Below are 22884 nucleotides of genomic sequence, written 5' to 3' on the forward strand. Positions count from 1 at the left end.
CTTTTTTGTTTTGACTTGAGCAAACAAAAAGCTGTTGTCACAGCTGGTAAGGTGCGCAGTGAGAGCGCTCAACAGCCGCTTTCACGGCTGGTAAGACCAGCGAGAGAGAAACAGCGCACAGACATGTGCACATTCCTGTCTGTGTTCGCAGTGACCGTTCCCCTGCGTGCCTCAGCACCAGTGAGAGCAGTCCCTAAAAGAGCTTACACAGATAGAGCGCGTCTTAAAAAAAAAAGATGACGTTCTTTCTGTGTGTGTCTGGATGAGGTCGTTACCTGGGATCGCGGGGTTGTCACGATCGCTGCCTTGTGTGTCTGGGCCTCGAACACGCTGAGGCAGCCTTCGTGGATGAGTCATGTACCTGCATTCCTGCAAAGGGGCAGAGTCCCCGTGCCTGCCCTTGATCTAACCCTCCTCAGAGGGTTGCTTCGGGCTCTGACACGGGAGACCTGAGGATCACGGTGAGCACGCTTCCTTCGGGGAACCAACCCCCTTAGGAACCCTCATCCCTCTCACGCTCCGCAGCCAGCAGAGCCGCCATTGGAACACGCTGAACCGTTCTCGAGATGTGTACCAGACGTTTCCTTCGGTGCTCCCAGCGATGAACAGATGTCGATCCCTGCATCGGAGGGAGGGTCAGACTTCTCCAAGGATGACGACTCGGCACCGTTACCTCCGTCGAGTGTGTCAACGGTGCCCGAGACAGACCCGGAGATGATGGCCATGCTTTCCCGGGCCGCCAACGTGTCCCGAGCCCTCGAGGATGGATGATTGGTATCTCGGGGTGGTGCGTGCTGGTTCTCAGCAACCCACCCCAGTGCCTTTCTTCCCGGAGTTGCACGAGGAGCTCACGGAGACGTGGGTGGCACCTTTTACTGCCAGAAACCGTTCTGGTGGCTCCTCCTCCCTCACCACCCTTGATGGCGGGGCGACTAAGGTTGCTATGCAGCTGTGCCCTAACTCCACTTGGCGCGGTGAACCGTGTCTTCCTTCCTGGGCCTGTAAGTACTCATCGGACCTAACCGGCAAGGCTTACAAGGCCTGTGGGGAAGCCGTCTTTGCCGTGCACGCCATGGCGTTGCTGCAGGTCCATCAGGCCAAGCCACTGAAGGAACTGCACGAGGGTGGTCATGACCCACAAGTTCTCCAGGAACTTTGTGCCGCAACGGACCTCGCGCTTCGTGCGACAAGGGTCACCGCGCGGTCAGTGGGTCATGCGATGTCCACACTGGTGGTCCAGGAACGCCATCTCTGGCTGTGTCTGGCCGACATGAGGGAGACCGACAAGCTCCGGTTCCTTAACTCCCCCGTGTCCCAGACCGGCCTCTTCGGCGACGCAGTTCTCGGCTGTACAAAAGCAGATTGAGGCCATCAAACACATCCTGCCGCGCCGGTCAGCTGCTGCCTCCACCCCACTGCCCGCGGCTCCTCAGTCTGCTCGTCGCCGGGGGCGACCTCCTGTGTCTGCCCTCGCTCCCGCGCCGCAGCAACAGCCTCCACCTAAACGGCGCCGTGGAGCCAGAAGCAAGCAGGCCCCCCCAGGCGACCCAGAGATGGACGGGACTGCTCTTCGGGAGACGGTGATCACACCGCTCCCTCCCCCGGAAGAGGGCCGGGTGGAAAATCTTTAGTTTCCTTTTATTTGTGTTCTGCCACTGGCCTCAAAACCAGCGGTACCCAAATTCTCAATAAAAGAGCAGTTTCTTCCATCTCTGGGTCCGAAGAGGGCCCGGAGAGTAGTGGGAGGAGAGAATCCTCACCACTCTCACCCTTCTATCGCCCACGGGCAGCAGTGTGCGGTTTGAGAACGCAGCCAGGCCGCCTCCAGCCAGGCCGCCTCCAGCCAGGCCGCCTCTACTGGCGAAGGACGCGATAGAGCCGGTCCCTCCAGCCGATATGAGGTCAGGGCATTACAGTCCCTACTTCATTGTACCCAAGAAAGCTGGTAGGTTACGACTGATCTTGGTCCTGAGAGTTTTGAATGGGAGCCTCCACAAGCTACCGTTCAAAATGCTCACACAGAAACACATTTTCGAATGCATCTGTCCCCAAGATTGGTTTGCAGCGATCGACCTGAAGGACGCGTACTATCATAGCAACGCGCTCAGTCGGTGCTTTCAGAGCAACGCGCTCAGTCGGTTCTAAACTTCTTGAACACGTTCAAAGGCAGGATGGCGGTCCCGCTGAAATTCTTTCAGAGGCTCCTGGGGCATATGGCAGTGGCAGCAGCGGTATTCCTGCTCGGGCTGCTGCATGTGAGACCGCTTCAGCATTGGCTTCACGGCCGAGTCCCGAGATGGGCGTGGCATCACGGCACTCACAGGGTGACAATCACACCGGCGTGCCGCCAGACCTTCAGCCCGTGCTGAAGAGGTGTCCAGGCATGCTGTGGTATTCACAGATGCCTCTGCCATTGGCTGGGGTGCCACGTACAACAGGCATGCAGTGTCAGGGGTGTCGACGGACCCCCAACTGCATTGGCACATCAACTGCCTCGAGTTGCTCTCAGTACGTCTCGCTCTGAGCCGCTTAAAGAGGCTTTGGTAGGGATTCCCAACCGATAAGGGAATGTCTCGGTTACATATCGTCACCTTCCTAAAATAATTGCCTAAGTCATTTTTGCAGGTTTCTCAGAAAACACAAAAAACTGAACCTAACTTTAGAGGTTGAGTAGATTTTCGTTATTCTTGATGCAGCTGCCATCTTGAAAAGCTTGTAAAATTGCCTAAGTCTTTTGACTTAGGCAAAATAAAATGGCCTAGGTCAGACTCCTGACATAGGCCATTATATTACAGGGGTAGAATTGCATGATCTGTTCAACTGAGGATGTGGTCGATTTTACCAGAGGTGGCCAGCATCATGAGGAGATGACTAATGCAAAAAAAAGCATTTTTTGTCAAAAAATTACTTAGGCAATTATTTTAGGAAGGTGACGATATGGTAACCCTCGTTCCCTGAGGGAGGGAACGGAGACGTACGTCCCATCGCCACATCTGCTGCTGCCTGCCGGGGCGGGCAGTTTATCAGGCTTGGCTCCTCTGCAATAAACTGAAATGCAATCGCACCTTCTGCTCATTATATACCCGCACTGCGAGGCTGAACAGCTGATACAAATGACTGCATGCCAATGTCTATTGGCTCGTTTTAGTTTCACTCAAAGTAGATTGGCCTCTCTGGCGAGATTCCTATCAGTCGGTCACTACGTACGTCTCTGTTCCCTCCCTCAGGGAACGAGGGTAACCATATGTAACCAAGACGTTTCTCAGTGATACACTGTTTGAGGTACATTATGAGATGTTGCAACTGTAATTTCTCACCATCAGCATTAACAAGTGTTGGTCCATCAACAAATCGATTATTTAACTTGTACTTATGTATTTAATGAGTATTTATTCAAATTTATTGCAGTGAACGTGATGGAACTATATCAATAACGGTGCATACGTTAGCTGAGCTCTAGCGTGAATGACTGATATAACATAAACGTTGGTAAAACACATCTTTCTCCATGCTTAATCTTTACTCAACAGTATACTTTTTAGCATGGTATTGAGAAACCATGCATGGTTTTAGTTACCATGATCCACAAACGGATACAATGAAAGAACAATGGTGAACTTCAATAAGTGCAAATAGTTGCTGTCGGGCGGAAACCTTGTATGTCCAAAACAGCATTTTTAAAATAATGAAACACTGTGATGACAAAGTTTATATTGTGGCTTTATTTGGTTAGACACTTTTATAAAGTTTCAAAGTTTATTGTAGCTTTCTGGGCACTTAGTTTTTTCTGCCATTTGGCCAAAATCGAATGTTATAAAAGATAAAGTTCTACGCACAGGCTATTTAAGACAGCACTGGCTATGACTCAATGACAAATACTAGACTAAGACACTCTTCTCCTCTCCCCAAACACATACAACATATATGTGTGTGTGTTTCTTGAGTAAAGAAAATGCTGTACGTATTGAAACATTTTCTTTATTTAAGCTACCCTTGCATTGCATTAAACATGCAGAGACACTTATAGGGTTTTACCGACAGTTTGAAGTTGCTTTTCATTGATTAAATATTGCAATACCCACAGACAGACGTAAATGGTGATCAATAGTAATGATTTATGAAAAAAGGACAAAATATAGAGATATGAGGTTTCTTCCTGACAGTGACTAAATAAATACAAAATAGGCTGTGACTAAATAAATACAAAGTAAGCTGTAGAGGGTTACAAGGGCTTTTAAATGTTATTAAATGTTTACCTGTTCAAAAATAGTTTTTTTTACACATTTTACAGACATTCACGGTGGCCGAGAGAGCTCAATGCACTGCAACTGAAGAAAACACATACAACTAGAAAAAACACCAGCAAATTCAGAAAACATCTTCATCAGTTTGACAACATATGTGCTGCAAATACTCGTAACGCAACCAAATACCAAATAAGGGCAGTTGCGGCTTAATGGTTAGAGAGTTGGACTTGTTACCCGAAGGTCACGTGGTCGAGTCTCAGTACTTGCAAAAAATGTAGGTGAGCGCCTCCTGAGATCAGGGGAGTGAGGTTTACACACACAGCTCTTACTGGCCTATAGTTACACAAATAGAAAAAAACATCAACAAATTAAGAAAACATCTTCATCAGTTAGACAGCACATGTCCTGCAAATGCTTAATGCAACCAAATTAATTAAAACACACAGAAAATAGCACAGACCACAACTGAAATGTTTCAAGGTGACCCCAAAGTGACAAACTTTGATTTTTTTTTTGTTTTTTTTTAATTTATTAAATTTGTAAAAAAAAAAAATTTATTTATTTTTTATTTTTTATTTTTTTTATTTTACTGATCGTATTTGTGTTTTGATTATTTTCTCTGTACACGTTTCTGTATTTGGTTACATTGTGAGTATTTGCAGCACGTGTTGTCAAACTGATGAAGATGTTTGTTTAATTTGCTGGTGTTTTTTCTATTTGCATGTTTTCTTCAGTTGCAGCTCGCTGAGCTCTCTCGGCCTCCGCAGATGTTACTGTTGTTAATATAAGTGAATGTACATCTACTCATATTAACCCATTCCCAACCCCTTTCTGTGTAGAATTTGGCTCAGATAGCAAAGCTGTCATTTGTTATTCTGAAGCCATACAACGTTCACTTTTGTGGCTGCAGGGAACATATAAATCTGCACCATAGCAGAGCTTTGTATAATACAAGCCTCTTTAGGAGGGTGGTACAAAATAAGTCGTTACTCAGAAAGAACCATGTAAAGGGATCTCTGGAGTTTGCCAAAATTCATAACAGTGATGTTGGTGATGGGAAAGATTTAGAGTCCAGCACAGAGCTGTTTAGCTAGAAGTCAAATAGATCTGTGTGGTGCAAACCTAACAATACACACTACAACAATGAAATATGGTGGTGGAAGCATCATGCTGTAGGGCTACTTTTCATCAGCAGGAACAAAACCTCTTATTACAAGAAGGAAAAATGGAAGGAACAATGCAGAGAAATAATGCAAGAGAATATCATTCAATTTGATATAAAACTGAATTATTCTTAGAGCAAAACAATGATTCCAATACCATGTCACATAATCTAAATAATAACATATCTATATGTGGGGATTGACATGTGCAACACATTTTGATTATATACCTAAATACAATTTTACTGTAGGATTTTTAATTTTGTAAAAGCACAAACTTTGTGAACTCACATCTCTGCAGGAAAGCAACTTTCTCTCTCTCTTTTAATACTTGCCATTTACTGTTAGGGTCATCATTCATAGAGGAAAGGAGATTGGAAATGCAGACTAGCAAAGTAGCTAATCATTGGGCATCCAACTGTATCATGCCAGGAAATCCTGTTCTTAAATTCAGCACTACTTTTCACAGGTTTTATTTATTCATCATTTTTTAGCTAAAAATATAAATAATAATAATAATAAAAAATCCAATCAGCTGAAAAAAGTACTGTGGTGCATTATTATAACATATTTTGTGCTAAACACAAACTAAGACAAAAAAAAAAAATATGACAGAAGAAGTGTATAATTATTCAGTATCTGTACCGTAATCACCTCTTGGCAAAGTTATTATGTGATGTTCTACAGTCCAACCTCATAATCCCTGTGGTGTAATGCTTATGACCCAGCGTGGTGGGTGTGTTGTTCACACTCTAGTGATTTACATGCTACTTGCTTTTGTTTATACAGCTTGACATCCCACAATCCTCTGTTAACAGAAGAAATATTGGAACCTGCATGATCTCTCAGTGTGAGCCAATGTTAACACACAGTGCTGTATATGTAATGAGCCAAGGTCATTTACAGAAACAACTGATGCTCATTTTGCATTTGATACAATTTTGAGAAAAGTTTTTTTATTTTTTATTTTTTTGTGGCATAGACACTTTATTCTTCCCCCTCATTTGCACACCAAAATTCAATAAGTATTGTTTTTATGTTATAATAGGAATTTATTTTTTTGTAATTATCTAAAAAAAAGTACAGTATTTATTAATTTAGAAAGCCCCAATGATTAATACTCAATGTGTTAGAGCAGTTGTTCTACCAGATTTATATAATAATGATTTTCGTTTAATATTTAAGCTGCTGTTTTAAAATCTGTTCCCCCATTTATCCTCTTTACCTTTCCCCTGTTGTTGACAGTAGGAGCCAACACAGTCAAAGGCGATGATTTCACCAATAATGAGGGTGGCGAAAATAAAGGTATTTTCCCCCTATCTTTTCCCCATTATTTTTTCGACAAACAATAGAGATTCCAGCCTGAAGCTTGCATGAAAGCATTTTTTTTTTTTTTTTTTTTTTTCTGTAATGAATTCTTTAATTTATTTTGTTCTTAACTTTTTTGGCCATTGAAGCACACCATCATAAAGCACACCTTGGACCCCTTTTTGACACCTCTTTCCTCTTTGGAGATTCCTAGCACAGAGCTGAAGGGCTGTGTGAAAAGGCTAACATTTGCCTGTGCAGAAAATTCAATAACATCCATAAAATAACACTTGTTCTCACATAAACATTACCTTCTCCCAGTGCTGCAAAGTGAAAGACGGTTGACGAAAGCCTGCATGCTTTTTTTCCTCTTCTCCGCAAAGAAATTATTAAACAGTCATGTTTTTTCTCAGTTTTGCTATTGTTTTTTCTTCATTGCCCGGTGAAGCATGAACACTAACCTGTGTTGTTTTGACAGTGGAAATCTGTTCATTTGTAACTCCTCTTAGATGCTGGGTTGAAGAAACTCTTCCTACTGTAATATTAATAGCTTGCTCTTTTGCATCCCATTAGACTTGGACAAATAGCACTTTAAGACATGATGCATTGTAATGCTGAGAAAGGGTAGAGCCGTGTGAATGAAGTATATGTCATATAATCAACATAGAGCATATGGTAATTTAATTGATATATATTGGGCACAGGATGTGTTGTTCTCTTCAGGTTGCTCTTGACACGACTGATAAATTGCTGCAGTGGATCTCACTGTGGTTTGTGGCTGGCGAGGAGTCAGCTGTCATGATCTTTGAGTGATGTGTACGATCATTGATTGCTGCTGTCCAGACATGTTGTACTTTTTGATTGCCCTCTGATACCTGTATTAGTATGGAAGAGAGCAAACACATGTCTGTAGATAGCTGGGGAAATACTACAAGAAACATTTTCAAAGATCTTATGTTTGCTCTTTTTCCAGGTTAAGTTATCTGAATACTATTGCTCACGAATTTTGTTGAAATAGCTGTTACTCCTTCTGTGACCTGTGTAATCACATAATGTTAACAGTAAAATATGTGGACAGTGTGAGTGTGACATCGGTCCGCCAAATGGGAGGATAGGGTTCCAAAGGAAATTTTGTGTAAATAAAACACAAATGTCTAATTTGAGTTAACTCAAAGGGATGGTTCACCCAAGAATAAAATGTATGTCATTATTCACTCACTCTCATGTCATTTTAAACCTATATGACTTTCTTTCTTCTGAGGAACATATTATGTTTTATTAACAAAGTTCAGGAGGAACACGTTCAAATTATCTATCCAATCATCACATCATTCCAATAATCATCATTCCAATCATCATGTCATTCCAACCTGTTGTCAACAATCAGTAATCAACATGTCTACCCAATCAGCAAATGAGCGGAGGCCTATATATATATACACGGTCCGTATCCCTCGGTCCAGTTCCCTTTCAAGGGAACTTGAGCTGTGTCGAGACGCGGTGGGAACGCCCTGCGTGATTGCGTCGTGAAGCACGTGTATAATCAGTCCAATGGAAAGACGAGACGTCATAGGCGGGTGACGTCATCGACCAGGAAGCTATAAAGCACCCCTGAGACAGACCGCGACAGCTTCTGTGCCTTCAGCAAGCGATCTGTGTATTCTGTCCTTGTCATATTTATTGTTGTCTGTCAAGTTGCAATATATATATATATATATATTATGGCAAAAGAGAGCAAGCAAGCGTTGTGTTGTTCCCTCCCCACGTTATATCACGGGTGGGGACACACAGTTCAGCTTTGTGTTGCTTGTTTGGGAGTGGATTATGCCAACAGTCAGTTCTCGAGGGGGCTGACTGTGAGCATTGCGAGAAGCTGTCCGTGAGGACGCTCCGCTCCCGCCGGCCGTTCTTCGAGGAGGACGGTTCGGTGCGCGCGCGCCTAGGCGCGGGTCCCGCTGCTGCCGAGGCACGGCGTCGACTCGCATCTTGGGGATCGCAAATGGTTCTAACAAACACCTGTTCGATCCAGTGCCTTATCTCGGGGAGAAGCACGCTCTGCGGTTTCTCCTCCCCGGGATGAGGCACTCATGCTGCGATTTCCAATTCCGAGGAATTGGTATCGTTAGTGTTTTTGTTTAAAAAATAAATAAATAAATAAAAGAAAAAAATATCAAAATAAGGCAGATGTTTATGAGTTTTCAATAAATAATAAATAAGTCAGCTCATAACTCTGTTGAATAAAGAGGAGCTTATAAAAGGAGGTTTATATAGTGCTGTTGCTAAGTTAAATATTACTGGCCAGCCGAACATATATGAGAGTGAAAATATAAGGAAAACTCTATATCTCAGCCTCCTCGTCGGGGAGTGCCGATTTTTTTCCCTATCTCCACACTGAGGTGTCGAGATCGTGGAATAAACCGGTGTCTGTTTATGTGTTTTATCCCTAAACTTCTACTATAGTAATGTTATGGGTATTAAGTATCATGGTATGACAGTGCCTCGGGTTAAAGAGACGCTTGCGAGCTATCTCTCTCCCGTGCTGGCGTCATCATAACCCCGACGTTACCCACCAGCCACCATAAATAATAGATAAATATTATTAGGCAGCACTGGTAGGTAAAGTATATAAGCATGGATGAATGTGAGGATGTAACAGCACTATTCGAGAATTGCGTTGCGCAACAAATAAACTATACCGGGGAGGGACGGTTTCGAGAAATCGTTTCTCCTCGCCGTCCTCTGGGTGGCGACTCTCTGAGGAGGGTCGCAGCGCTGCCAGTTCGGTTGTTTCCTGCTAGTGGCCACGGAGTGATATATTTATATATATATATATATATATATATATATATATATATATATATATATATATATAGTTTTTCTGATGTAAAGAAAAATTAAGATAAAATATGTCTTTTCTTCTGGACGCTCCGCTTTAAAAAAAACGAAGAAATAAACTCTTCAGCGGCGTTCCAAAGGTTTCTTCCTCACTGATCTAACGTTCCTGAGACTGCTGGGCGGGAGCAGTCTCAGCATACTTAACTTCCTCGCAGCATAGAGTGCGGCAAGATCTGAGGACTGTCGTTATCTCTAATAAAACTTAGACAAGAAGTCCTGACGCTGAGGCTATCAGGCTTCTGAAGGTTTCTCCGGGGCAGGAACGGTTTTGAGAAATCATTTCTCCTCGGCACCCTCTGGGGTGCGACTCTCTGAGGAGGGTCGCAGCGCTGCCAGTTCGGTTGTTCCCTGCCGGTTCTCCGTTCAGGGCACCGAGGTGTCAGCGTCCCCATACGATCCTCCGAGGAGGGGCGTAGAATGGTCAGTTTGGTTGTTCCCTGCCGGTTCGCCGCTTCAGGGCACCAAAGTGACTGTTCAACCAAATCCAGAGGCCAGTCTCGAGAGACTGGTTCCCCTAATAGAATTTCTGGCAGCGTGGAAACTACTGCCACATATTTCTCAGTGGGTCCTGCACACTATAGAAAAGGGTTTCAGAATTCAGTTCGGTTCTCGTCCGCCCAGATTTCTAGAGGTCCTCCCCACAGTGGTGGACCCCGAGCAGGCTCTGGTTATGGAGCAGGAAGTACTGACACTTCTGCAAAAGGAGCTATAGAAGGGGTTTCTCCTCCCAGCAGACAGTCAGGGTTTTACAGCCGTTACTTCATTGTTCCGAAAGAGGATGAGGGGTTGCGTCCTATTCTAGACCTGCGTCAATTAAACAGCAGGTTTCAGAATCTCAAGTTCAAAGTATGCTTACGCTAAATTGATTGTGTCACAGATTCAGTCCGAGGACTGGTTTGTCACAATAGACTTGAAGGACGCTTACTTATCTATCCATCCTCATCACAGGAGGTTCCTGAGGTTTGCTTTCGGGGGCGAAGCATACCAGTATCGGGTTCTTCCATTCTGCCTTTTTTATCACCCCGCACCTTTACAATATGCGTGGATGCAGCTCTGGCTCCTCTGAGACTCCAGGGCATTCGCGTATTATACTTTATCGACGATTGGTTGATCCTAGCTCAATCTGAGCAGATGGCAGTTCGGCATTGAGATGTCGTTCTGTCTCATTTAAAGATGTTGGGGTTGCGGCTTCGCCGTAGATGGGGTAAAACTAGGCCAGTCACTCACTGTGTAACAGTTTTAGACTGTTGGGTCTCATGGCAGCTGCGTCCAATGTAATTACTTTTGGCCTTCTGTACGTGAGACCCCTGCAGTGGTGGCTCAGGACAAAGGGGTTTTCTCCGAGGGGAAATCCATTTTCGCATGATCAAGGTCACGCAGCTATGCCTACGTGCCTCGGTCATGTGGAAGAACCTTGGTTCCTCGCCCAGGCCCAGTGTTGGGAGCTTCTTGTCGACGCATAATGCTATCGACGGATACTTCCCTCACAAGTGGGGGGTGATCATGAGTGGTTGCTCGGCGAAGGGTCTTTGGCAGGACCATCTTCCTTTGGCACATAATTGGCTAGAAGTGACGGTGGTATTCCGAGAATCTCAATACTTCCTGTCAGACCCGAGAGGTCACCATGTGCTTGTCCTTCCGGACAACACACTGATGGTTTCGTATATCAGAGCAGATATCCTGTTGAGGCAGGGGCTGAGGCCCGGGGAATGGAGACTTCACCCCGAGGTGGTGGAGCTCCTTTAGGAGAACTTCGGTCAAAACTCAAGTCTACCTTTCGCATCGTTTATACAACGCATTGCCCCATTTGGTTCTCCCTGATGCATCCAGCTCTGCTTGAACTGGATGCAACGTATTAGGTGTGGTTGAGGCTACAGCTGTACGCATTTCCCGATATCTTTGCTCCCGGGAGTTACTCTCATCTAGAGTTATGGATACTGTGGGCTCGGTCTCTGGGGGGGCCCAGCTCATAGATTCAGGTCTCTCGACTGAGGTCGTGGAGACCATACTCCAGTCTAGAGCTCCCTCCACGAGAAGACTGAATATGCATTGAAATGGAAACTGTTCTCTGCCTGGTGCGGAGAATGCCTTCTGAATCTTGGTACAGTACTTGATTTCTGCAATGAATGTTTCTTTGCTGGGTTATCTCTGAGGAGAGATCCTTATTTCATCTTCTCCGTGGTACTTGAGGCTGAGGCCTGCATGTACTTGGATTTGCACCTGGTATGGTGATAGTCTTTCCTCACCCCTTGCTGGGTTGTATTCCTAGGTCCCTACTAAATGTGTGGGTCATTTGTGCTGCAGGCCTTCTGTCCTTCACCTTAATACAAGCCAGATCAGGAAGAACTTAATCTGTTTTGCCCTGTCCGGGCTTTTGGATGCTTATGTCCACAGAGCTGCCCTGTGGCATATATATAAGAGCAGTTATTTGTCTGCTAAGATAGGTTGCCCTGCATCTAAACAGATAATGAGCAAGTGAGTAGTTGAGGCTATCTCACTTGCTTATGAAGCGGCCGGACAGCCTTCACCTTTGGCTGTCCCGGCCCATTCTACCAGGAGTATGGCTGCCTCTAAGGCTTTATTATCAGGAGTTTCACTCTATGACATCTGTAATGCGGCAGGCTGGTCCTCACCGCTTACATTTGTTAGATTTATGACTTGGACCTAGGCTCCACTCCAGGGCCTAGGGTGCTTGTTTCCTAGTGTGCGCATGGTCTTCATACAGAACAGGCATTTGTCATATGGCGTAGTGGGTATAGGGTTCCCACCGCGTCTCGACGCAGCTCGAGTTCCCTTGAAAGGGAACGTCTCAGGTTACGTATGTAACCCTGGTTCCCTGAGAGGGAACGAGACGCTGCGTCGCCTTGCCATACTCCCTGCATGCCTGTGATCGACTTGCTTTGGCTTTCAGAAGCTGTCGCGGTCTGTCTCAGGGGTGCTTTATAGCTTCCTGGTCGATGACGTCACCCGCCTATGACCAGAGGTGGGAGTAAGTCACACATGTGCAAGTCACAAGCAAGTCTCAAGTCTTAACCTTCAAGTCTCAAGCAAGTCCAAGTCAATTTTGTGAAAAGCAAGTCAAGTCCAAGTCAAGTCACTGCTTTATGTCAAACAAGTCAAGTCAAGTCGTAGCTTGGGTCACAAGTCATTGGCAAGTCATACAAACGTTTGATGATTTCACTGAATTTATATACTAAAATAAGTTAAAACTACAGAAGTTGTGGACTATGGTTTTATTTGCAACATTTTTTTTTAAATATGCATTTCCGCATACAGCTGAGTGGTTACTACAATACAAATCTAAAAAATAAATAAAATTTCAAACTACATACCCTAAAATGTAAATGTAACTGAAATTAGGCCAACATTAAAGCGTGAAAAAAGAAATATGCCTCAAACATTGCAGAAGACCATTAAAAGGTATTAAACAATTCACAATTCAAGTATAATGGTTCCTATGCCACCAAATGGCATTCTTCAAACTGGCATCCCCTTTATATAAGTTATATATTTTTAATTATGAAGTTAAAACCACCAATAGGTGGCGCCAAATCACCGTCTTAATGTACGAGTCATAGAATTCATTCAACTGATTTGTTCAAAACGGCAGATTCGTTCTGGAACTAAGCAACTAGGTCACTGAATCACAAATACGCATAATTCTTTCTGTGGCTTGTTTGGAATTATTGTCATAGGAGAAATAGAGCAAAAACAGAGAATATTTGGAATATTATGTCTAAAATGTCACATCACAACATTCACTCTTTTTTTACTGAACTGTTTTATAAAATCATTATCACATTTGCAATCGCGCCAATATTCTGGAAATATTTTTTAATCCGATATGTTATAGGCTAATTATAAAAATAACTCATACTAGGGCAATTTTTCCACCACATTTTGAATTTTGGGTGCATATTAATTCTGCTGGCATTTTGCCCCCAAACCCCTGATAACATCTAACCCTGCTTTAAGAGAAACATAAAACACGACAAAACATTAACATTTTCTATGTTGTTTTTTGTCATTGGAAAGAACGACATATTTGGCTTTAAAGCATGATTGGAAAGAAATGTTATACAAAACAAATGCCATCATTAATTATCATTTGAATATTGACAACATTAAGCTACATTTGGAAACATAATTGTGTATAAAGATGCATGCTGTTTTTACCAATATTCTCTCTAGATTTAAAGATAGTCAAATTAACTATAACAAACAGGTTAAACAAGCCATAGCTTACTTTTAGACGTGGTGAATGAAGTTCGACTGTTCGAGGTTGTGATGGTCGTCCGATATCCCTTGCCTGTTATTATGCGTACAGCAAATCTTCTTGTATGAATATGGTCAATTTCTAGTGTTTATATCCAAAAAGAAACGATACTGGGAGATGTTTTTATATTTAGCGCGCTGCCGCGCTCACCGCGATGTATGTTTTTTCTGGGCTTGTGCAGCGTCACGCAATCGCGCAGAATCTGATGACTGGCGTCAATGGTTCCGTTGCTTTCATTTTGTTCATCAATTGATGTTGCGATGATTTATATAAAAATTTATATCAAGTCATTCTCGAGTCATACAGTTCAAGTCAAGTCAAGTCTCGAGTCATTGGATCTCAAGTCAAAGTCAAGTCGAGTCATTTTCTTAATTTAGTCAAGCAAGTCTCAAGTCCTTAAATTTGCGACTCGAGTCTGACTCGAGTCAAGTCATGTGACTCGAGTCCCCCATCTTTCCATTGGACTGATTATACACGTGCTTCACGACGCAATCACGCAGGGCGTTCCCACCGCGTCTCAACGCAGCGTCTCGTTCCCTCTCAGGGAACCAGGGTTACATACGTAACCTGAGACGTTTTCCGTATCCCTCCACCACCCTGTCTCCTCACACTCTCCTGGTTACTTTCCTAACCAGAAATAAGGGGGTAGTAGTCTGCGTTCGGGCCAAATTCCGAGCTCGGAGCCCTGTCCTCCTACAGCATGCCAAATATGCATACTACTTTACTCTGATCTGATTATTTGTAAGTGTGAACTCGTGAAACACACATTTTGGATTCCATTGACTTTCAATATAAAAAATAAAATAAAAAAATAATTAAAAAAAAGAGTAAAAGTTTGAGTAAATGAATGACAATATTTTCAATTTGGGGTGAACAATCCTTTTAACTTAACTTTCTAAAGATTATAATGTCCTCATGTGCTGTATAACTTAAACTTGTTACAATGTTAATGAATTATGGTAACTTTTACCTGATATATATATATATAAACAAAAAAAAAAAGTTTCTCATCTGGTGACAAATATTGAACTGGTAATTAAAGAAAAATGTATAATAAAATATCAACTATATTATAAATAGCCTTGGACTTTGGACTGAGTTGTCCAGATGGGATATTAACATACTCTTAGCATTTTAAAATCAGGCTACTTTAAAAAGTCTCGAGTCTTGTAAGTACCTCCACCAAACACTTCTTGTGCTGAAGAGACGAAGATGGTGTTTTCAGAAGGGCAGGATCGATGCTCTCTGTCTGTATGAACATCTGCAGTGGCGATGAATTACTCTTCCTGGCTCCCTTAAGGTTGTACCTATGCCATATGACTCCCCTGCAAAATCACCCTACAGCAATGCACCAGCCTCCGCAATTTCCTGACACCTTTGAAACTCACCCAGAAAGACTCTTTAAATGCATAAAAAATGAAAGAGAAAGCTGTTCTCTCTATCTGTAGTCCCGTTAAAAGGATGACACTCTTTAGACTAGGTCTGTACAGAGAAAAAAAAAGCTTTTGTTTTGAAATGAATGAGTGAAAGAGTATTACTTGTCAACCATACCTTAATTGGTTAACATGGGCTCTGAATGGAGGGCCTACGGCATTACTTTAACAGCTTTATTAAAGGTTGATGTTGAAAGCTTACATTTGAGACCCAGTAGCAGTACATGAATATCAAATGGTACATGTCCAGAAGCCACAGTTGACTTCAGCTTGATGTGAGGCCAATAATTGGCATACAATTGTCTTTAATGATATATTACAGCCAAGTTTTTGCTTGCGTGCCTACCCTGTATTGCTGTGCATTACAAATCTGTGTTTCAGCTGAACAGACTGACTGAACAGCTCAGCATTGTACAGACTGCATGGTCATTAACAGCCATCTAACCCTACTAAAACTTGAATAGATTATCTAGAAATAAAGATTCTGTCATTATTTTCTTACCTTTGGAAACCAGTATGACTTTGTTTCTTTTCTTTTTTTCTTTTTTATGTTAAGAAATACTATATTTGATATAATATTGTGTGTATATATATATTGCTTTTGTGTCCATTTTGAAGCCTGAAAGCTCGGTAGAAGCTTTGTGGAAAACAGTGAATAGTACATTCTGCTAAATATCACCTTATGTGCTGCACAGAAGTCATACAGGTTTAGGAAGACATGAGGGTGAGTAAATTATGACATCATTTTCTTTTTTGGGTGAACTATTTCTTTAATAAGAACTGTTGAGTCTAATGAAGAATTCAGCTCTTTCTCTCTCTCTTGCTTGCTCTGTATAAAGATGAGTAATGTGTGCAGTGCTGTGCAGCACATGAGGGAATATATTATCCTCCTCGGCCTGTCCTGGCAATGATGAATGTCCAGGGTGTGTGCACTGCGGAGTCACCCCCACTCACTCTCTCCTTTCGTTCCTTCCTCCCTCCCTGACACACTAACACTCACTCACTCTCTCTCTCTCTCTCTCTCTCTCTCTCTCTCTCTCTCTCTCTCTCTCTCTCTCTCTCTTTCTCTCTCTCTTCCCTTTAATTTTATTTCTGTCTTTCATGTTCTCTCATTGTCTTTTCCTGCCTTTCCTTGTCACAGCACAGTTCCACAGATAAAACCAGAAAGGGAACTATTATAACGTCCGAAACTCTGGCCAGGATGCGTCAGAGCGGATGCATAAAAGGCCAATCACACAGGAAATGTTCTTGCATTTACCTGGGCTGTGCACACATTTAAAGTTACATGTTGATCCTCTTTTGATTAATTATACTATTTAACACTATACATTTTAAACCAATTAAATTATATCAGTATCAACAAAATACATCTTACCATTTATCAAAATCCATTTACACTGTCAATTGTATGAGATGTATTTATAATATCTAAAAATAACATTTTGAATATTAGAAATATGAAATGTTGAAAAACAAAACAAATTATACTATTATATATGAAACTATAACAGAGAATCATTCATTCAACTGATTCATTAAAACCAGCTGATTTTCCATTCAGCATTCATGGAAGAAGCAACGTTTTGAATGGGTTGTTGAATCATTGACTCACCTGATTCATCCAAAAACAGTGAATCATTCAAGAATGAAACATTGCAGATAGGCTTCTGGGAGACTTCTTGTGCGGTCTTGCAGAAGAATAAGTTGTCGGGGACACGGTGAGAATTGATTGAAAAATTATAATTAATTCAACAGGCCAATTCAACAATTAAAACAAATACATTCTGTTAAAAAAGGGCACTTATATTGTTAGAGGCCAAAAGGTTAATGTGCTTGAGCACCACTTAAGGTCTATCTGTGCAAGTGCCTGTTTAGTAGGATGTCTTCAGCGATTATGTTGCATCTTGCCAACTCTGTCTTATGGTTCTCGCACATGGCACCAAATTAATGTTGTGAGGTTTTGGTTGCATGTTACTTAAGGTTAGTATGGCAGATGACCCTTACACGCCTTTAACCACGGGGCACCAGCTAAGTTCATTTACCTTAACAGTAAAGAACAATCAAGGAGAACTGTTGAATAAATACAAATTATGTACATTGGAGGAAGCTGTCAGGTAAGCTTGTTTCTGCCACAGAATAAATAATAAAAAAGATAATTGTCACTTTTTATCTAAACATTTTTTATCTCGACTTTTTTCTCAGAATTGCAAGATATAAATTCGCAATTGCGAGTTATAATGTCAGAATTGTGAGGTATATACTTTTAAAGGGGAAATGAAACGTCCATGTTTTGGCACTGGTAGTAGCTACATATATTAGAAAAATCACCTTGCCAAAATTTTTATTTTAAAAAGTTGTTAAAACCACAGATATGACAAAATTATTTTCGGAATTTCTAGCTAGCGAGTCGCCATTTTGGAGTGACGTCACAGCCTACGTAACAGGGTTGGTTGGTTCCGCTGGTGAGTGAAGAGAGTGAAGCGTTACTGGACCGAACTGAATATGCAATTGATTTGAAATGGAGGAAGACGAACTTGAAAGACCTGTTGAGCCCGTATGTCCCATTGCTTATGCATTTGAGTCGATACGGCGTGGGAACCGAGCAGTGGTACGTCGCTATGTCGAACAGCCGGTGATACATGGCCGTAGCCAGCTATGAGGTCACCGAGGTCCGGACCTCGGTCAATTTTTAACTTTCAAAAATAAAATTTCAAGCTCTCTGAATGATTAATTAGCCGTTTAAACCACCTCATATGAGTGTTCGCAATTCATTTTGCTGCGAGAATCTAGCGCAGTGAACGGGGCTTGAGAGCGCGTTGTGAGTGCGCGGGTGCGATCCAGTGTTGCCAGATCCATCTAATGGAAATAGTGGCAGTAGTCTTCTGGACTTGTTTTTCTGATTTCATGTCACACTTTAGGAAGTTATTAAAGTGGAAAGTTGCATGTTAGGGTTCGTGATATATTAATCTTATTTCCAAAACACAAGCTTTGAACTTATTTCGGATTATTATATAAAAAAAAATGTTGCTTGTTTTTCGTAGCAATATCTGGCAACATTTTATTGTCAGCATTAATAAAAAAAAAAAGCTTATAGAAAAACTGTAATTGCTGACAGGAAGATACCACATTCGGTAAGACAAACGCAATGATCATCGTGATTATCTGTAAGAAATGTATAACACTATCAAAAACAATAGCATAATACAGATCTGTATGTTACAGAATCAAAAACAATAGCATAATTCAGAAGCAGGAAGACGGCTTTTTTTATTTTGTCATTTCAGTGAGCCAAGGATGGAAGAGTAGTCCACACACACACACACACACACACACACACACACACACACACACACACACACACACACACACACACACACACAAGCTATTACGTTAGCAAATAGCCTGTAAATAGTTTGTAACATGTCTGTCAAATGTAAAACATTATATTGAATAAAAAAAAATTTCACAAACATCTACAGTGTGTATGTGCAGTTTGTTAACATAACGTTAGACGTAGTCTTTTTGTCTGGTACTAATAAACTTCACTAGCTAAACACTAAGTTAGCGTTATTTAGCTAGTTCATGCTTACAGCTGTTAGCTAACAATGACTGTACCTAACGTCAGTTGTTCTCTGGTTCGACCAGCACATGCATCTTGTTAATGAGCCAGTGTGATGCAAACATGTATGAGAGGTTTGACATGATAATATGATAGCAGATGAACGCTTTTTATGCGTAGTTTAATGTTAAGTTTTATGTCTTTCACTGCGTTTTACTGAACTCAGCCCAGAGCCTTTAAAGCCAACCAACCCCGTGACGTCACATGTTAGAATACTGCACAATGGTGGCGCCCTGGCCGCGAAAGATATAACGGTTCCCTTTCAAGGGAACTCGCGTTGCGTCGAAATTGACGCTATGGGGAACGCTTTGCGTGATGACGTCTTGAAGCACATGTAAAATCAGTCCAATGGTGTGGCGGAACGTCAGAGGCGGGTGACGTCACGTACCAGGAAGCTATAAAAGCCGGCCCGAAACAGAAAACGAAAGCTTTCTGAGTCTTCAGTTGCGCTCTGTGTGATCTGTCCTTGTTATTTGGTGTTGTCTGTCTATATTACATTATATATTCAGAATGGCGAGTAAGCAGCAGCAGTTTAGAGTGTGTGTTCACCCCTGTCCACATTATTTAACGAGTGGGGACACTCACACTCTTTGTGTTGTCTGTTTGGGTGAAGAGCATGCCCAGTCAGCACTCGAGGGTGCTGGCTGTGAGCATTGCGATGCGCTTCCTATGCGTACGCTCAGATCCTGCCTGGCTTTATTTAACCAGGATCGCGTTCCCCAGGGCTCTGGTCCCGCCGCTGCCGAGGCACGGCGTCGATCACAGACCTGGGGCTCGCAAATGGATCTATCAGTGGATGTTGAGACGGGCTCTGCCTTATCTCAGCCTCTTTCTGATAGATCCAGTGCTTCTCATCAGGGTGTGGAAGCACGCGCTGCGGTTTCTTCCCCCCCGATGGAGGCACCAATACTGCAATTGTCCAGCTCTGAGGAGTTGGACGTTGTTAGTATTGACGCTGAGTCTGAGGATTCGCCACCTCAGTCTCATGCGTTTGAAGAATTGCTCGATGTAGTTACGAGAGCTGTCGAGCGATTATCTGTTGAGTGGCCAGAGGATCGGCAGGGGCGCTCGTTCGAAAAGCAAGCTCGACGAGCGTTTCCTGCAATCTCGTGCACAGCCTCAGCGCAGAAGCCTTCCGTTTTTCCCCGATCTTGACACCTCGGTCTCTCAACTGAGGTTGTTGAGACCATTCTACAGTCCAGAGCTCCCTCCACGAGGAAACTTTATGCCCTGAAGTGGAGAGTATTCACTTCTTGTTGTAGTGACCGTCGGTTGGATCCAGTCAACTGCCCAATTGGCACAGTTCTGGAGTTCCTGCAGGACCGGTTCACTGCAGGTCTGACCCCGTCCACTTTAAAGGTTTATGTGGCGGCTATAGGTGCTTACCACATTCCTTTGGGTGGAATGTCTGTGGGGAAAGACCCTCTGGTATCTCGTTTCCTTCGTGGCACTTGGAGGCTGAGGCCTGCAGTTCGCTCTAGGGTGCCACCTTGGGATTTGTCCATTGCACTGCAAGGCCTTTCCCTGGCCCCCTTTGAGCCTATTGAGGAGGTTCCTGAGAAATTATTGACTTTGAAAGCTCTGTTCCTTCTAGCCATTTCTTCTCTAAAGAGAATAGGGGATCTCCAAGCGTTGTCGGTTGCTCCGTCATGCTTGGAGTTTGCTCCGGGTATGGTCAAAGCTTTTCTTCATCCTAGACCGGGCTATATCCCCAAGGTCCCCACTAATGTGGCTAGACCTATTGTTCTGCAGGCCTTCTGTCCTCCTCCCTTTCAAAATGCGGACCAGGAGGCGAATAATTTGCTTTGCCCTGTTCGGGCGTTAGACGCATATGTCCACAGAGCTGCCCTGTGCGATCAATTGTTTGTATGCTTTGGGTCCCCTAACAAGGGAGGTCCAGTGTCTAAGCAAAGGATGAGCAAGTGGGTGGTTGAGGCTATCTCACTTGCTTATGAGGCGGCTGGGCAGCCTTCTCCTTTGGCTGTCCGGTCGCACTCTACTAGGAGTATGGCGGCCTCTAAGGCCCTTATATTAGGAGTATCTTTGCAGGACGTTTGTGATGCGGCAGGCTGGTCCTCACCGCACACCTTCGTCAGGTTCTACTCTTTAGACCTAGACTCTACTCCAGGGTCTCAGGTTTTGTCTTCCTAGTGCTGCTCACTTGATTACACACAGGACAGACATTTGTAGCTATGGTGGCGTTGGTATAGACGTTCCCCATAGCATCAATTTCGACGCAACGCGAGTTCCCTTGAAAGGGAACGCCTCGGTTACAACTGTAACCTCGGTTCCCTGAAGAGGGAACGAGCGTTGCGTCGCCTTGCCATATCTCCTTCATGCCTGTCAGCACGACTTCAGACTCTACGTAGCTTTCGTTTTCTGTTTCGGGCCGGCTTTTATAGCTTCCTGGTACGTGACGTCACCCGCCTCTGACGTTCCTCCACACCATTGGACTGATTTTACATGTGCTTCAAGACGTCATCACGCAAAGCGTTCCCCATAGCATCAATTTCGACGCAACGCTCGTTCCCTCTTCAGGGAACCGAGGTTACAGTCGTAACCGAGGCGTTTTTCTTTTTTCTTTTATATGTTTACATTTGTCATGTTTCTTATATAATTGTTGATTATAGTGGAAATCCATTTAGTAAATCATGTAAACTTGATTGACTGCTTCATTTCCCCTTTAAGCATTTCATTATGACTCGCAATTCAGATTTTTTTCTTGCAATTCAGACTTTTTTCTCACATTTGCGAGTTTAAACCTTGCAATTCTGACTTCTTTTTTTCAGAATTGTGAGATATAAAAAGTTATACAGTCCAATTCTGATGAAAAAAAAGCCTGACTCAATTGTGACTTTATATCATGCAATTTTGACTTCATAAGTCACAATTGCGAGTTTATATTATGCAATTCTGAGAAAAAAAAGGTCAGAATTGCGAGATTTAAAAAGTCGCAATTACCTTTTTTTTCATGTTTTATTCAGTGGCGGAAACAAGCTTCCATAGTCAGATGACCAATCTGAAGCATTTGTGACATATCGGATAATTTGTATTTATTAATACTTACTGTATTATTACTATTACTACTGTGTCAACACAAGGAAGACAACATTTTTATAAAATACATTTTAATAACAAAAAGATTATTCCTGGTATTCATTTAGTAGTTGTGTTAGTTACTGGATAATGAAATAAAGTGCATAAGATGCATAAAATCAACATGATTAAATTATGGCATGAGTTAAGTTGTCTAATAGACATAAACTGTTGTTTCTCTAAAACTAATAAGGGGAAAAACTTTATTCCACATTAAACAAATAAATAAAATATTATTTGTTATTTACTGACATCCGCTATGCAACCTCTCTGTCTATATGGATTACTTGTTTGATTTATTTATGCATTTTTGAAGATTGAAAATTTTCCGTAGACTTGCAATACTAAAAGTTATAAAAGTTAGACTAAAAGTTGTAGTAAAAGTCCATACAACAGTAAAAGTTGTATGAAATTATCAGCTTTTCATTAGACATCTCATATGGATTGTCATGAGAATGTACAAGCTAAAAGTGTTGCTCAAATTGAATAGCACTACATTAACAACCTGAGTGTTAACGTTCTGTGAACGGCCCGTAACTCTTTCCTCTTCATCATTCACAAGAGCCCACATGTTTGCCAACTTCGCAAATGTCCAATGCCAGTTGAGTTTCAACACACCTGGGATGCAAAATGTGCATAGATGTGCTTCCTTCTCAGCTACAGTAACAGCCCATCCAATATGTCTCCTTGATCTATGAGTTTGCTGTGAAGAGCCTTAAGATGCGTATCGGCATCTACTCTAGACAAGTTCATGGCAGCACTCCATTCTCGTAATGTGTTTCTGGATTGTTCTCCTTCCAATAGCTGTGGAGATGAATGATTTAAATTGTTTTCTTGGAAAGAGCCC

At 42.6% G+C, this 22884-nt stretch overlaps 1 protein-coding gene across 2 annotated transcripts in view; it reads left to right on the forward strand.

Annotated features, from left to right (window-relative positions):
- The window catches only part of nlgn4xa (neuroligin 4 X-linked a), a 139010-nt gene that overhangs the window by 23698 nt on the left and 92428 nt on the right, over window positions 1–22884 (forward strand). Inside the window, exon 3 of one of the 2 annotated variants that reach the window (XM_082164018.1) lies at window positions 6656–6715. The exons of the other annotated variant lie outside the window; for it this stretch is intronic. Coding sequence (XP_082020144.1) covers window positions 6656–6715 — 60 coding nt within the window. The remainder of the gene's footprint in view (window positions 1–6655; window positions 6716–22884) is intronic. 2 annotated transcript variants of the gene reach the window in all.

The sequence above is a fragment of the Leuciscus leuciscus genome (assembly GCF_965113295.1).
Source record: "Leuciscus leuciscus genome assembly, chromosome: 3".
Classification (NCBI taxonomy): Eukaryota; Metazoa; Chordata; class Actinopteri; order Cypriniformes; family Leuciscidae; genus Leuciscus; species Leuciscus leuciscus.